Raw genomic sequence first — 16,607 nt, forward strand, 5'->3', positions numbered from 1 at the left:
CATCTAAGGAACTAAACTTTAAATTTAAGTTAATTAGAATAAAAAATTTAAATAGCCACATGTACCTAGTGACTAGTGTATTAGATAGTGTGAATCCAAAGATGAAGAGGAGTTAGATATGTCAGCAGAAAGTGAGAAGAGTAAGTAAGAAGGAGAAAGAATGTGTGTAAATGTCCTGAGACTAGACGGAGCATTCACTGCATGCTTGAGGACAGGACGGAAGGAGAGTGTGGCTGGAACATGAGGAGCTAAGAGAAGCATCATGAGATGAGCAAAGGAAGTAGGTGGAACCCAAACAAGGCAGGGCCTGAAGACCAGGTTAAGGATTTTGAGTTCTATCCAAATAGTAGTGTGGTGCTCTGGAAGGATGGTGAGCAAAAGAGTGACAAGATCTGGTTAAAAAAAAAAAAAAAAAAAAAAATCATTCCAGTTCCAAGAAGGAGAATGGATTGGGAAGGAGAAGTGCATACATGAGATCAGTTAGGTTTTTTGCACTAATTCAGATAAGCAACAAATGTGCGGTGCTGGACATGGAAAGAAGGCAAAGATCTGACCTGAGTATAGGCTTATCGCGTACTTTCTGGGTGACTTAGGAAAAGTCACTTAGCACTCTGGGTCTCCAATGTTCTTTTCAACTGTAAAATGGGAACAACCACCCCTGCCCCACCTACACTGTATGACAATCAAATGAATATGAAAGTGTTTTGTAAACCACACAGGTTCTACAAATAAGAGTTAATATTATTGCTCAATCCCACATGGTTTACTCCCTTTCTGTTCCTTCTCCCTCCAACCATTACTCATATATAACTAGTACAACTTAGAACAAAACAGTACTTCGTTGGCTTCATAGGTGCTGGGTTTTTCCATTAGACTGAACTATTTCATTCTTAGGGGCAGAGAATTTGTTATATACCTCTTCTGTACACATTCCAGGGCTTAGCAAAAATCACAGCACCTAGTAGGTGCTCAAACAATTGTGTGAGAACTAAATGATACTAGACAAATGCCTCTTGGCTAAATGACACCTCCAGCTTATCTTTTTTCTTCTTCCTAATGGGAGCTGGTACTAATTATATACGAACTTGCAATGTTCTCACTTTCTTCAGATGATTAAAAATTGTGGTTCCGAAAAGAGATACAAGCCTTTAAAATCAGGGATGGTGTATACCTCTAGGACTTAGGTGTTTCCATAGCACTTTTTAGATGGGTGAGTGCCAACCCAATAAAGACCCTCCAATTCTAGTAGTACAACAAAACTAGGATTTGGAGCCATCTCACTAGGGATCTTGTCCTATCTCTCATACCTGTTAGTTTCAGAGCCTCGATATCCTCACGTGTCAAACAGAAAGAATGGTAGACTTATCTCACACAGTTACTGCAATACTTAAGCCAGATCAGGGATGCCAGAATTTTGTTTATTTATTTTTAGTTCTAAGTAACATTAACACAGCAACCATTGATTGAGCAGCAAAGCTGTGCCAGGCAATGTGTTAGATGCTGGGAATACAGCTCCCTGCAAGAGCTCAGCTCCTGACTTTAAAGAAACCAAACAAGTCACCAATTACAATGCTATCTGATAAGGATCAAATGCTACGTGATGAGGACAGGTGAAGACAGTGGGCTCTGGGGCAGCAGAAGGGATTTCTTGTCCTGTCTTTCCTCTGAGGTTGGCAAGGGAGGACAGAGGATGTCAGAGGTCATCAGGGAAGGCTCCCAGGAGCAAGTTACGCAGAAGATTACCTTGTAAGTACCCATGCAGGAGTTGGGCACATGAAGAAGAGAAGAATGTTCCAGATAATGAAAATAACAGAGACATTTCATCCACTCATGTACTCAACAAACATGAATTGGGCCTATCAGAGGCAAGGCAGTCTAGGGAACTATGGATAAACAAGACGTGACCCCTGCTCAGGGGGCACATACTGTTTATAGGAGCAGACAGTCAGGGAAAGGCACTTATAATTCAGTATGGTTAGCATACTCACAGAGTGAGTTCAAGGGTCCCTACATAGTGGCAAATTCAAAAAAACTTTAGGTAGCTTAATATGATTTCCAAGCAGGAGGCACAGGGAGCGAAATGAGGCTGGAGAGAGGGGCAGAAGGGAGAGCACGAGTGGGATGGTAGCAGTCCACCCCTTGCTCATATTAATCATGTGATGTTGGGCCAGTTACTTAACCCTTCAAAGCTCATGTCTTTGAGGTTGGTTTTTATTATTCTGTTTTGGAGCTGTAGCTCCACGTCAAGAGGCTGTCATGTGGATAAGATGAAGTGATGGATATCAAGTATTCAGCTTGGTACCTGGAACATAATGAGTGCCCAAGAAAGGTTAGCTGTCATCATCATCATCTTATTATTTTTGCTGCTGTTGTTCTTATTAATTCAAATAAGAGAAAAACTATCTCAGGTGAATGACTCAGGGAAAGGAAAGTAGTACAACTGCTCTCAAACTCTTCCTGAAGTCCTTGAAAAAGAAGAGAAAGGACAGACTGTGTTCTGCATCACCCTTTGCCCTATACCAGCACTTGACAAAGTCTTACATACAAAGAACCCTAACCAGACAGGGGGTGAGTGAAGGTTTCCAAAAAGCACCTGTGATGTTTCAGTGTTTCATCTTAGAAGTTCATTCTCCTCCACAAGCTACCCATTTCTCTTACTGTTACCATCATCATCACCACAGGGAACGCAATGCTTACTCATTTCCAAGCACTGTTGTAGCACTGTATATGCATTCACACAGTCCTCACTACAACCCTTTGGAGATAAGCTACAATTATCATTCCCATTTTATAGATAAGGAAAGTCGAGCAAGAAACCTGAAGTAACTTGTCAAAGATGACAAGCTAATGACTGTTGGGAATGGGATGTCAGGCAGCCCCGGTGGCTCAGCGATTTAGCGCCGCCTTCAGCCCAGGGCGTGATCCTAGAGACCTGGGATCGAGTCCCACATCAGGCTCCCTGCAGGGAGTCTGCTTCTCCCTCTGCCTGTCTCTGCCTCTCTCTTGCTCTCTCTGAATAAATAAGAAAGAAAGAAAGAAAGAAAGAAAGAAAGAAAGAAAGAAAGAAAGAAAGAAAGAAAGAAAGAAAGAAAGAAAGAAGGAAGGAAGGAAGGAAGGAAGGAAGGAAGGAAGGAAGGAAGGAAGGAAGGAAGGAAGGAAGGAGAAAAAGAAAAAGGAAAAGAGAAAAGAAAAGAAAAGAAAAAAAAGAAAAGAAAAGAAAAGAAAAGAAAAGAAAAGAAAAGAAAAGAAAAGAAAAGAAAAGAAAAGAAAGAAATGGGATGTCAAGAAAGAAATGGGATGTCAATCCAGGTAGTCTGGCTCTAGAATCTATACTCCAAGGTGTGCTATCTTCTTAACTAAAAAAAAAAAAAGCTTCCTTCTCTAAACCTCACACCAGCAATGAGCTGCAAGATGTGTCATGCTTATCCTATGGCTTCTGGCACAGGGCCATATAGACATACCCCATGTGAGCAGACAGCCTAAGACCCAGCCACTTTATTGCAATAGCCTCAATGAGATAGCCTCACTTAGGACAAATGCCCACAGCACTCATGGGGCTCTCGGGGCTCACACTGATGACGGAGCTGGCCGCCACCGGGAGATGATTAAAAATCTACCATTAAACCAAGCTGTACTTAGAGCAGACCTTTTTTAAAGTAGCTTTTCATCAGGGGATTATATTTTCTTCTTGACAATTTCCTTAATGGCAAGAAAGGCTGTATGTTAGAAGAACAAAGGAGACCCAAGGGCAAAGAGTAGAAGATTCTCACCATGGCAGGAGCCAAGAGCAGGGAGGGAGGAAGAAAATTAAACAGGCAGAAGAGATGTGCCCCCACTTTTACTCCTATAGGATGCTCCGGCACTGCCCACCCCCACCTCCTCTCTCTGCCTTCCTCTCTGGGGGCACTAACAGCAGCCCAGAGCTCATTAAAGTTTAAACAGACTGATCAATATGGACAGAATGGTGAATTGTCCATCTGCAAATTACCAAGCTCTTCATGAATATTTAAGGAACAAAACTAGGAACAGAGGGAAAAGTAACCAGGACTTTATTTTTCCCTCTGAAAGGGAAAAAGACAGAAGTGCCTCTGTCCCTCCTGATCACCAGGTACTCAAACCAAACAGTCAAGTTGGACAAGTGAGCATCACTTCCTTTCCCGAGCCAGTGGGCGAACTGCAAGCTGACATCACTCCACATCAACATCTGTCTGGCACAACTCGATGTCCTTGCTTTCTCAAAACACACCATGTGCACGTGCCACTCATGCCTTTGCACATGCTGTTGCCTCTGAACAAAACAAGCTTCTTTGTGGAAGACAGGAGAGTCCAGGACTGACAGTACAGCGGTGGAGTCAGCCTGAGCCTCCATAGGCTCCCATCCTGCCTCTGCCTCTTACCAACTGCAAGAACTTGGGCAAGTCACCTAACCTTTCTGAGCCTGTTTCCTCCTCAATACAACAGGGGCTATAACAGGACTACGTTCATAGGGTCATTGCAAGGATTCACATACACGATGCATGCTAATACAGTTTACACACCACTGGGCACACGTGAAGACACAGGTGTTAGCTAGGATTATCAGTGACTTCTTCCACATTCAGTCATACGTGATGGGATCCTCTGCTTGTTCCCCATCCTGGGTCCTGTCCACGTGAGCCCCTCCAAGCTGTCCTTTCCTCAGCTCCAGCCACAGCCACTGAGCCCCCGGCACCTACCGAGGCATAGTGTAGCTGTCGTCTACTGGTCTCTGCCACTAGACTGTGAGCTCCCAAAAGGCAAGGCCTATATCTAAAGTGTCCCAACATTGGTTGGGAGTGGTTCCCAGTAGCAGGTGTACAAAACAGACATGCTCAGTCGGTGGGAGCAGGGGAGCATATGCAAGGATAGAATGCCACAGCTGTGGCCATACCTTTGTGACAACACAGCATGCAGCCCAGATGTCCTCGGACGATTGCTCATGATGGTTGAACTGAGGCTCCCATCGCTTAATTGGCTGGTCTGCGAAAGCCAAAAGGATGCCCCTCTGATCCACCAGAGCCGCACGCACACTGCCTGTTCCGACATCCACACCCACATAGTAGCTCCCTGGTTCCTGATCTCCGCCAGGCATCATGATCCCTCCACCTGCCATGATCAAGGACAAAAACCACATGAAGACCGAGTGGGTCTGCAAAATCAAGCCCAAGATATCTTGCAAGTGAAAATAAAAGAGGCACAGCTGACCAACCAGTTACCATTTACTTATTCGTCCACCCAACAAAAACACTGAGTGCGGCGCGTAAACAAGACCAGCAAGGCCTCAGATGTGGAGTTTCCGTTCTTGGGAGGAAGTCAGATGTTAAACTGCTACGAATTACATAATCACTTACCCAAAGTTGTGATACTGGGTGAAAAGTGCTATATGGATGAATACGGGCTGTGGAAACCAGCAAATCTAGAGATAACAGTGTGTATTTATTCTCATAGAATCTGAATCAAAATGAGGACAGTGACCACAGTACTAAAAAGGAACCTCATCTATCCTGTCAACCTTCCATTCAAAGAATGATCTACTAAGCACCTATTACATGCCTAACACTGTGAAAAGTACACGCATCTGCTCTTTTCCTCACTGTGACTCTGGAAGGAGAACATACTTAAATCTCTAAATTTATAGGTCCTCAGGGGGAGACTCCAAGAGATACATAACTTCTCTCTTAAAGCTAGGTCCGCACACTTAAGAGAGTAAATGTACATTCCAGTGATGCATGTTGCACGGATGGGGAAACAGGTCCCAGAGAAGTGAAGCGGCCTGGATCCACGGCCTCCCATCTGTGCACTGTCAAGTCCCACGCCCTTCCTGTTCATTCTTAACAGCTTGCGGGCTGCTTGGGAGAAGAGGGAAGTCTACCGCAGCCGAGTCACGAAGCGACTGGGAATTGGGAAGGAGACTCGCAGGGGACGGGATCAGGAATTTGTCAGTCGATCTGTTTTCTTTACAGACCCTTTGCGAGTTACGAGGCAATCTGACCAGAGAACACTCAGGAATTCCTTGGCCTTCAGTGCCGCTCTCAGTCCCTCTGGTCAGATTAGCCCACATGACACAGAAATCTCACAGAGGCTTTCATTTCCCAGATCAGCCTTTCGCAGAGCAAGAACAAGCCCCCCAGACAGCCACGCTGGTGAACAGGCTACAGCTCCCCAGGTGAGCCGGGGCAGGCTTAGCACCCGGAGTCTCATTTCAACCCAGAAAGCGTTCTGAGCCCTTCCATTTCAAAAAGGTAAATGTTTCTTTGGCAAGGTCACACTTGGGGACTCTAAAACGAAGCCAGCCCGCAGATGTTCAGTTACTGCTTCCTGGATATTCATCCCAGTCAAAAACAGCTTCATTAAAAGTGATTGCTTTTGACTTAATCACAGTGATTCCCCAACGGCAGCATCTGCCCCCTTCAGCTTGCAGGCTCCCTGGCAGGTGGGAGAGGAAACCGGGGAAGCCACAGTGAGCACGTGTACCTTCGGCAGGGCTGCGGAGGACAACTCTCCGGCTCCAGCCTCTGCACTTCCCCATCACCCTGCCTCCCTCGCTTACAGGGCTTCAGGAGCTGCACAGGACCTAGAGCACCAGTGGTCAAGCTCTGCATTCCCCTCCTTTTCTTCAAGCCATTACTCATAGAGGATTTAAATCAAGTCAAAGAAGAGCTGCTCCCTTTGAAGGAAGGATCAGCCCAGCCCTGGCCTCCCTGCCTCCTCAGAGCCATCCCTCTGCTGGGTCCTTTCTCAGGACTCAGGGTGGTTATAATACAGCCTGATGCCCTGGGCATAGCATCCCAGGCCCTGTTTGTGGTTGGCCTCGCCAAATGCAATCCTGCCTATTCTTACACCAAACTCCAGATGTCCAGAGACTCCTCATCCTGACCTGCCTCAGGGCTGCCCCACTGCTTTGCACTTGCCCTTCCCTACCTAACCCCCTCTCTCTTGTGACCTCAGACTTCTATTTTCAGTTCCAATTCAACCATCTCCCCTTGCCTTTCTCTGTCACTTGGTGCCACGAGAGTACAGTGTCCCTACTTTCTTCAAATCTTAACCATTCTAAAATGTCATTTATTTTTGGTTCCAGGTCTGTCTCCCTTACTGGCCTGAACCTGAAAAATAAGGAACTTTGATTTCTGTATCCCTAGCTCCTAACAGTGTCTGGTATAGAATCAATTTTCAATAAATGTTTACTGAATCAACACCCAGATCGGTGAAATCAATAGAAAACACAGATGAATGGGCTTATCCTTTAACAGTTTGAATTCTTAGTTTTCTACTTATATGAACTAGTGTTTTGCTTGCATTCTAATCTCTGTATGCTTCATTCATCCAGTTAATATTTATTGGATGCCTACAACCACTTTAATTCTAGGACACTCATTTTTTTTACATTTTGTTTCTTTGAAATCAGTGACTCCTACAATCAATGGCATCTCACAATTCATTGGTAGCATTGTCTTTCTTACTTAGTGGTATATGAAATGATAATGCATCTTGCAATCCATGACTGCCATCCAAAGAAACGCAGATTGGGCCAGGTATCAAGCACCATGCTAAAAGCTGAGGATACCATAAAGGACAAAACAGGATGGTGCCCTGGCCCAGAGCTTCCTCAACTTTATCTGCAAGCAGGAGGAAGACTGATCAAACCAGCTGCTCCACCTCCTACACTCACATCTTCTCCTTTGGAATGCCCTCTTCTAGCTTCTCACCGTGTCCAGTGTAAAGGCCCAGGCGTGCTGCTCCTAACACTAATCCTGGCACGCCTCTGCCCTTGCCTACCAGTCTCCAAGACTATGCTAAACACTTCAGGGAGAAACAAGGAAATACAAAGGAAATGAAGAATCCATACAAATGTTCCGGCTTACCTAGACTGGCCAGCCATCTCCCAGCCTTCACCCCATTCCAGCTAGCCCCAGTGACAAGACAGATTTCTCCATGGGGCTGGCCCAGCTCCGTAAGCCTCAGTTGCTTCCTTCTGACTCTATCTTCCTCAGCAGGGCACACATCTCAGGACATCTTATCACCCACTACCCAGACACCCAATTGATTTCCAGTAAAATCCAGAGGCAGAGGTTTACTCTGCAGCTGACACAGGGCTTTCTCCAGTTCTGTTTTCTGGATCCCTGACTTCATTAAACAGGAAAGTGCCCACCCTTCAAGGAGAGCCCCTACCGCATATGAAGAGTGGAGCTTTACTATTAAACAATTAACTCCTCTGAGGCCAGGATCACGGCTAGATCCTGTGCAAACCCAGTGTGTGGCACACAGCAGGTACTCGATGAGTCTTTGTGACTCAGTGGATACCTTTAAAACCTAACCTGAGGGAATAATAAAAGGCATTACGTTTACTGTGGCCCTAGTGCTCTGTTTTACAGCTTCCTAATATTGCCATACTTTTAATCCCGACCTCAACTCTTGAAGATAATAATTACTAATATCATCCCCATTTTACTGGTGAAGAAATTGTGTTCTGGACAGGTAAAGTAACTTGCCACAATCTGTTGTATAACTAATAAGTAATAGAGTTGACAGCAATTCCATTCTCTCTGGCTCTTAAGTCCCCAACCATTCTCAGGGTGCTATATGGCCCGATTCTCCTCCATTTATTAAACGCCTATTTGCCAAGGCCCCTGCCTATGCTGTTTAAGACTGGCTACCTCAGAACTCAAGCTGCCCACCCACAGAGACTGACCCTTCCCCAGGCCAGGCTACCTCTCTCTGCAAAACCACCAGTTTCCAGACCATGTTACCAAGACTTCAGTCAGGAATGATCAAACCCGCAGAGACCAGGGCCCCACACCTCCCAGCATTGTTCACACACACCTCCCAGTTCATGTTTTTCCAAGAAATAGATCCTAATTAAATATTTCAGGTTCACCATGTTTCCCATTACTATAGTTTTAAGTGATCTCTTTGTGATTGTTTCCACACCTGGACCCTGAAAGCAGGAAAGCAAGTAAGTTCAAGCCCTTGGGCGGCTTCCCTGAAACTCGACCCTGAGAGTTTTAAAAACTCTGCCAGAGAATTTTCTGCAACTCATATCCCTTGCCTTCCCCCTCTATGCCCTTTGTTCCTGGGTCACAAGTCCTCTGCTGTGTCCTGGACTCAAACTGTATCCAGTTCCCCCTCTCCTCAAAAAATAACTGCAAAATAGAAAACATTCCATTTTCTAATTGGCCAAGAAAAAAAAAAATAATGAGTAGGATCTGTCTGTGTGTCGGGCACTTGCACATAGGCCTTAATCTCTTCCGAATGAAACTCAACCAAGCTGGTAAACCTATCACCATTCTATACTTCAGGGGGGATGGGGAAATTTGCCCGAGTCTTACCAACTGTAAATGGCAGCACCAAGATTTGAACCCCAGCCTCTATGGCCAAGTGTAGGGCTCTCTCCCCAACACCAACCTAAAACTGAAAACAAAATTCTTTGTTAACTTTTTCAATAACAAGTAGCAACAAATGTAGCAACAACTATCAATTATTAAACTCCGCTCTGCAAATCACCCACATGATTTTGTGATTCCATCTACTACTTGCAACATCTCTGCAAGGCAGGCAGTATAAGCTCATTTTCCAGTTAAGGAGACTAAGGTTCTTAGCAACGAAGGTGGTTAGGGTCACACAGTACAAAACCTGAAGAACTGGGACTCGAGGCTAAGTTGGAATGGCTGCAAAGCCCAATTTATGAGGTGAGGTTCAGAACTTTGGTTCTATTTCATTCTTTCTAGGCAAAGATGAATATTCTAAAAACAAATTACTGTTAGGGCTACGGGGATGGTGATAGGCAGACAGAAATGAGAACACAGACTGTGGGGACCACAAGAAAGAAAACAATAGAGAAAAATTCAAGCTGTGCTGGACACGAGTCCTGGGACACCTAACTTGTCAGTCTGCAAGATCTTCAGAAGGCAGAAACAGCCTCCTATCCGAGTCCCCAGTATGGATGGTGATGTAAGAAAGACATTAGGGTTTGAAGTCAATGGCCAAGAAAGAATTCTTGAAACGTCTTTGGTGCAAAAAGGTGGTTTTATGAAAGCACAGGGGACAGGACCCATGAGGTGAGGGTCAGAAAGAACTGCGGGGGGGGGGGGGGGGGGGGGATGAGGAGTGGCCCATTATAGACTTTCAAGTGGGGAGGGGGTCAGGGATAGCATAAGCCTCCCAGGTATCTTGGAAACAAGGTTTCCAGGATCTTGAAGGGGCTAGCTATTGCTGGGAAAGGTCATTTACTATTGTTTAGTAAAACCTGAGTCATGAGACCCTTCAGATGTATATCAGCAAGTCATATGCCTGGGGGATGTTTGCCAACACATATCTTGGGGGAGGTAGAGAGATAAAGGAAATTTCTAAAGGAATTTTTTATGTTAAAGTAGACTTACAGGATCCTGGGAGTCTGGTTAAGATTGCTTCTTGCCCTTAGCAAAGTATTAACATTGAGGCAGCTGAGTCCCTAGAGGAAGGTTACTCTACCTGTTTCAATGACTTGTCAATGGCTTTAGAGAGTAAGGAAATTTAATAATTTTTCTTCTGCCTTTGTTTCCCAAATCATTCCCATCTGAGCAATTTTGACCCTTAAATCTTTAAGGCTGCTGAGGGTAGAAGGTCTCATCTTCTGTAACTTCTTCCTGCTTAATAGGGCTAGAGAGATGTCCCTACCTATGGGTCAACACTGATCAGCTGGGGCTTATATAGATATAGGAGTTATGAAAGCAGAGGCCCTTGGAGTCAACTTGGCTTGAAGTTATGGCAGTGAAGGAGTCTCTGCACCAGGGAGAGACACATGGGAGAAAAGAGCAAAACAAGATTAGTATAAGAAAAAGAAAAAGAAGCGCAAATAAGAGTTCTTTGATAACTGATGAAAATCTTTCCCCAGTCCAGGAATTTAATCAACCATAAAAGGAAAGAGAGGGATTGTTTAAAGCACCATTTTGAGTATCCATGTCAGTTAGAAACACAGAAATATATTTGAGGTAATCAGGAACGTATACACAGCATTTTGTTTCTGTCATAGCACACGTTCTACCTTGTGTAGCAGTTAAAACATCTAATGCTACACTATTTTGTAAAACTGCTTTACACATTTGTGTTACTTTAGGATTTAGTAGAGAAATGCTATTTTGAGTGACACTTAGGGCTTTGACCATGTCCTTATTAAGAGCTTCCATGTGCCAAACAACCTGGTCCAGTCCCAAAGAGGGAACAAAGGTGAATGCCAGGTGGTCATACCAACGAGACACAGAAAGCATCCACCATGTTTTAAATTTGGAAGGTTGGCTGGGTTGGTAATGGATTTAATGCGTCCATGCATCCAGGCAAAACCCAGAGTACAACATAGTACTGGAAGTCCTAGCCTCAGCAATCAGACAACAAAAAGACATTAAAGGAATTCGAATTGGCAAAGAAGAAGTCAATCTCTCCCTCTTCGCCGATGACATGATACTCTACATAGAAAACCCAAAAGACTCAACCCCAAGATTGCTAGAACTCATACATACAGCAATTTGGCAGTGTGGCAGGATACAAAATCTATGCCCAGAAGTCAGTGGCATTTCTAGACACTAACAATGAGACTGAAGAAAGAGAAATTAGGGAGTCAATCCCATTTACAATTGCACCCAAAAGCATAAGATACCTAGGAATAAACCTAACCAAAGAGGTAAAGGATCTATACCCTCAAAACTATAGAACACTTCTGAAAGAAATTGAGGAAGACACAAAGAGATGGAAAAATATTCCATGCTCATAGACTGGCAGAATTAATATTGTGAAAATGTCAATGTTACCCAGGGCAATTTACACGTTTAATGCAATCCCTATCAAAATACCATGGACTTTCTTCAGAGAGTTAGGACAAATTATTTTAAGATTTGTGTGGAATCAGAAAAGACCCCAAATAGCCAGGGGAATTTTAAAAAAGAAAACCATAGCTGGGGGCATCACAATGCCAGATTTCAGGTTGTACTACAAAGCTGTGGTCATCAAGACAGTGTGGTACTGACACAAAAACAGACACATAGATCAGTGGAACAGAATAGAGAATCCAGAAGTGGACCCTCAACTTTATGGTCAACTAATATTCGATAAAGGAGGAAATACTATCCATTGGAAGAAAGACAGTCTCTTCAATAAATGGTGCTGGGAAAATTGGACATCCACATGCAGAAGAATGAAACTAGACCACTCTCTTGCACCATACACAAAGATAAACTCAAAATGGATGAAAGATCTAAATGTGAGACAAGATTCCATCAAAATCCTAGAGGAGAACACAGGCAACACCCTTTTTGAACTCGGCCACAGTAACTTCTTGCAAGATACATCCACGAAGGCAAAAGAAACAAAAGCAAAAATGAACTATTGGGACTTCATCAAGATAAGAAGCTTTTGCACAGCAAAGGATACAGTCAACAAAACTAAAAGACAACCTACAGAATGGGAGAAGATATTTGCAAATGACGTATCAGATAAAGGGCTAGTTTCCAAGATCTATAAAGAACTTATTAAACTCAACAGCAAAGAAGCAAACAATCCAATCATGAAATGGGCAAAAGACATGAACAGAAATCTCACAGAGGAAGACATAGACATGGCCAACACGCACATGAGAAAATGCTCTGCATCACTTGCCATCAGGGAATTACAAATCAAAACCACAATGAAATACCACCTCACACCAATGAGAATGGGGAAAATTAACAAGGCAGGAAACCAAAAATGTTGGAGAGGATGCAGAGAAAAGGGAACCCTCTTGCACTGTTGTTGGGAATGTGAACTGGTGCAGCCACTCTGGAAAACTGTGTGGAGGTTCCTCAAAGAGTTAAAAATACACCTGCCCTACGACCCAGCAATTGCACTGTTGGGGATTTACCCCCAAAATACAGATGCAATGAAATGCCGGGACACCTGCACCCCGATGTTTATAGCAGCAATGGCCACGATAGCCAAACTGTGGAAGGAGCCTCGGTGTCCATCGAAAGATGAATGGATAAAGAAGATGTGGTTTATGTATACAATGGAATATTCCTCAGCCATTAGAAACGACAAATACCCACCATTTGCTTTGTCATGGATGGAGCTAGAGGGTATTATGCTGAGTGAATTAAATCAATCAGAGAAGGACAAACATTGTATGTTCTCATTCATTTGGGGAATATAAATAATAGTGAAAGGGAATAGAAGGGAAGGGAGAAGAAATGTGTGGGAAATATCAGAAAGGGAGACAGAACATGAAAGACTCCTAACTCTGGGAAATGAACTAGGGGTGGTGGAAGGGGAGGAGGGCGGGGAGTGGGGGTGAATGGGTGACGGGCACTGAGGGGGGCACTTGGCGGGATGAGCATTGGGTGTTATTCTGTATGTTGGCAAATTGAACACCAATAAAAAATAAATTTATTATTAAAAAAAAAAAAAAAAAACGGAGTACAGTGGCCTATCCAGCCTGGGGGAAGCCATGGACACAAGCTGGAGCCATGTAGCACTGGGTCCTGTTAGGAGACAGTCATCTAGTTCTGGATCTCCTTTAACTGCAGTCAAGATATCAAGTGCTATTCAGTTTTAAAGGACCATCTTTTGAATTTATGTAATAAAATACAGTCTGTTGTCATTTTCTAGGGATTAAGGGAGTCCAATCTAGGGAAAATTTCTCTTAGCAAAGTTTTTTGTCATCTCCGTGGCCTTTTTACCCAAATGAGTAATCCTGTTGTAAACCCTGTATTAACTTCCATTGGTTATTTTTGGGTATAAAGATTTTTTCCTTTATTATTAACAAGCCAGTCCTGTGCTTTTTTGAATATCCTTGTTCCTGGGCTATGTGAATTTCCTGGTCTGAACAGACTGGACTTATGGACTTTATTATGAGTTAGGATGGTAAAAGACTTAATATGGTTTATTTTGTGCTGTCTGCTTGGCTGCACAGTCTATCAAATTGTTTCCTTTAGATTCTAAGTCATATCGGGATCCCTGGGTGGCGCAGCGGTTTGGCGCCTGCCTTTGGCCCAGGGCGTGATCCTGGAGACCCGGGACCGAATCCCACATCGGGCTCCCGGTGCATGGAGCCTGCTTCTCCTTCTGCCTATCTCTCTCTCTCTCTCTCTCTCTCTCTGTGACTATCATAAAAAAAAAAAAAAAAAAAAAAAGATTCTAAGTCATATCCTTTGATGTCCTTTGAGGTGAATTACAGCCACCTCTTTAGGCAGGTATACACCCTCAAGAAGAGTAAGGATTTAAGGCCCATACTTGATTGGGGAGTTATGGCTTGATAATAAGCCCTTTTTCTTCCAAATTGTTCCACGGGCATGTGGGACTAGGAAAGCATATATGGAGTCAGTATAAAAAAATAATTTTTAAGGCTTTAGCAATTTCAAAGCATGAGTGAGCACTATAGCACACCCCAGCTTTTCTTCTTCCCTTTTCCATGAAACTATTGCCATCAGTACACCAACTATTGTCTGCACTTTTGATAAGAGAACCTTTTAAATCTGGTTGACTAGAATAAACAAGATCAATAGCCTCTGAACAGGTATGTTCTATAGAGTAATATGATCAGGTCCAGGCATAAGGGCAGCTGGGTTTTTTTTTTTTAATTTATTTATGATAGACATAGAGAGAGAGAGAGAGAGAGAAGCAGAGACACAGGCAGAGGGAGAAGCAGGCTCCATGCCAGGAACCTGACGTGGGTCTCGATCCCGGGACTCCAGGATCGTGCCCCGGGCCAAAGGCAGGCACGAAACCGCTGAGCCACCCAGGGATCCCCGCAGCTGGGTTTAAAGTCTGAAAGGTTTCAAGTATATTTCAGGCATCTCTATAAGTATAGCCTACTATTTAATAAGTTGGCCTCCCATCTTCTATTGGTGGCTTTTGGTCTCTAAGACCAAAATGATGTGAAGTCATTACAGTCAGGGACTGTCCCGTAGTGAGCTTTGAGGCTCCTTTTACCAGGAGGGCTGTTGTATGCTTAGCTAAAGCCTTTTTTTAAAAAATTATACCTCAACAGAGGTGACTTCTAGGATAAATATGACTAAGAGATAAAACTATCAGAAGCCCATTTTGTCTGAGGTCCAGCCTAATTACACGAAATCACTGACAAGTGGGAGAAGACTTGTCTCAAGAGATAGGGGTATCCGCAAGTGCATCATCAAATCTAATCACAAATAAAGTGGGGCCATCCACTATCTCCACAAGCCTACAATTAACCCTATGGAGTGGGGTATACTTTGGCTTCTAAGGAGTGATTCTATCATCCCAGCCATACAGAATTGGTCAAGGTGCTAGTTGAGGTATAGAATTGTTGAGGAATCAATCCCATTTTTTAAGCTGTTCAAAATAATCATGCCTATGGGGTCCTGTTAATATCCCCACAGAATAATAAGCAAAGAGACTATCTATACATGAGCTATTATGGCAACTTCCCTAAGTTTACTTCAAGTTGTCAAGCTTAGGCAAAACAACATTCAAAGACAAGCAGAACTAGGATTTAATCTGCAAAGGTATGTTACCAAAACATAATTTTTCTCTTTAAAATTGCCCTTACTTCCAGACATAGCCAAACCAAGACTAATTTTTTACTAAACAAGTCCAATTTTAACAAACCTGGTCTAATTACTTTACATAAACTCACCAAGAATAATGATTATCATATAAATCTTTCAGAATCTACTTTGCTGGAACTTTTTATAAGGAATCTCTAGGTTGAATTCAGTAGCCTCTCCAGGCCAGAAGCCAAGCCAGGTACTTGCCATCAGACATGCCTACAATACCTGTAGATGTGGGTGGATTCCTCTTCTTGAGGTCCCAAATATATCCTGAGATTCCTGCACCTGCCAGGAAGTGACATTCTTCACTCACCTCATGAGGCTGCTGGGAACTCTGTAAGCAAGGTATCAGGCCAACAGTTCCAAGGGGCTTTATGACTCCATGTTTCATAAAGACAACTTTAGTTTCTTAAAGCTCTTTGGTAATATCTGAGGCCAATGCATGTCTCTTAAATATGATATTCTAGTCAAAGCCTTGGTAAAATAACCAATGTTTCAAATGATGTCCTGTTACAAGAACAGATTCTTATTGAACTTATGCAAATGTATTGCCATGGAAGAAAGAATTGCCATGGAAGAAAGAATACTTACTGAGAGACCTTTGAATTTCAGAGGGTTCAGGTAGAGAAAAAAGTTAAATGTCTCAATTTGTTCACAAATGTATACTTTACCATGTTCCTGTAAGCCAGAAATATCTTAAGAGAATGTTCTCTTAACCTGAAAGGGTAAACATTAGAGAACCAGCAATGTTTCAAACAAGAGGTACAAAACTATAATCATCTTTTTAGTTCATTTAGTCCTATGCTGAACTAGTTCATGTTCAGTTTGAATATAGCTTTTTAGTTAGTTCGGGAAATTCCTACCCTAGAATTCCTTTTTATTAATCTCCTTGAAGATGTAACTCATGTTGCAAGGGAATAAGAACAATTATAAATAACAAAAATTCAGAAATGGACCTTGTTAAAGATCTGATATGAGAGTTCATTATGATGCCAATGACAAGAACCAGTTATTCCTGTGACACATGACATTTCAGTAATCAAAATATCAAGTGATGACCTT

General features: G+C 43.2%; 1 protein-coding gene across 17 annotated transcripts in view; it reads right to left on the minus strand.

Moving 5' to 3' along the window:
- The window catches only part of FGGY (FGGY carbohydrate kinase domain containing), a 420,837-nt gene that overhangs the window by 383,018 nt on the left and 21,212 nt on the right, over positions 1-16,607 (minus strand). For 9 of the 17 annotated variants that reach the window (XR_007410823.1, XM_025427818.3, XM_025427825.3 and 6 more), the window contains exon 2: positions 4,910-5,124. The exons of 1 other annotated variant lie outside the window; for it this stretch is intronic. Coding sequence is in view for 14 of the 16 variants with exons in the window: in XM_049110372.1 (XP_048966329.1) it covers positions 4,910-5,124 (215 nt within the window). In the remaining 2 variants the exon portion in view is untranslated. Of the gene's footprint in view, positions 1-4,909; positions 5,125-9,344; positions 9,427-16,607 lie in introns of all 17 variants that reach the window. 7 more of the 17 variants (XM_025427816.3, XM_025427822.3, XM_025427819.3 and 4 more) reach the window with 2 other exon arrangements.

This window comes from Canis lupus, chromosome 5 (assembly GCF_003254725.2).
Source record: "Canis lupus dingo isolate Sandy chromosome 5, ASM325472v2, whole genome shotgun sequence".
NCBI classification, from domain to species: domain Eukaryota; kingdom Metazoa; phylum Chordata; class Mammalia; order Carnivora; family Canidae; genus Canis; species Canis lupus.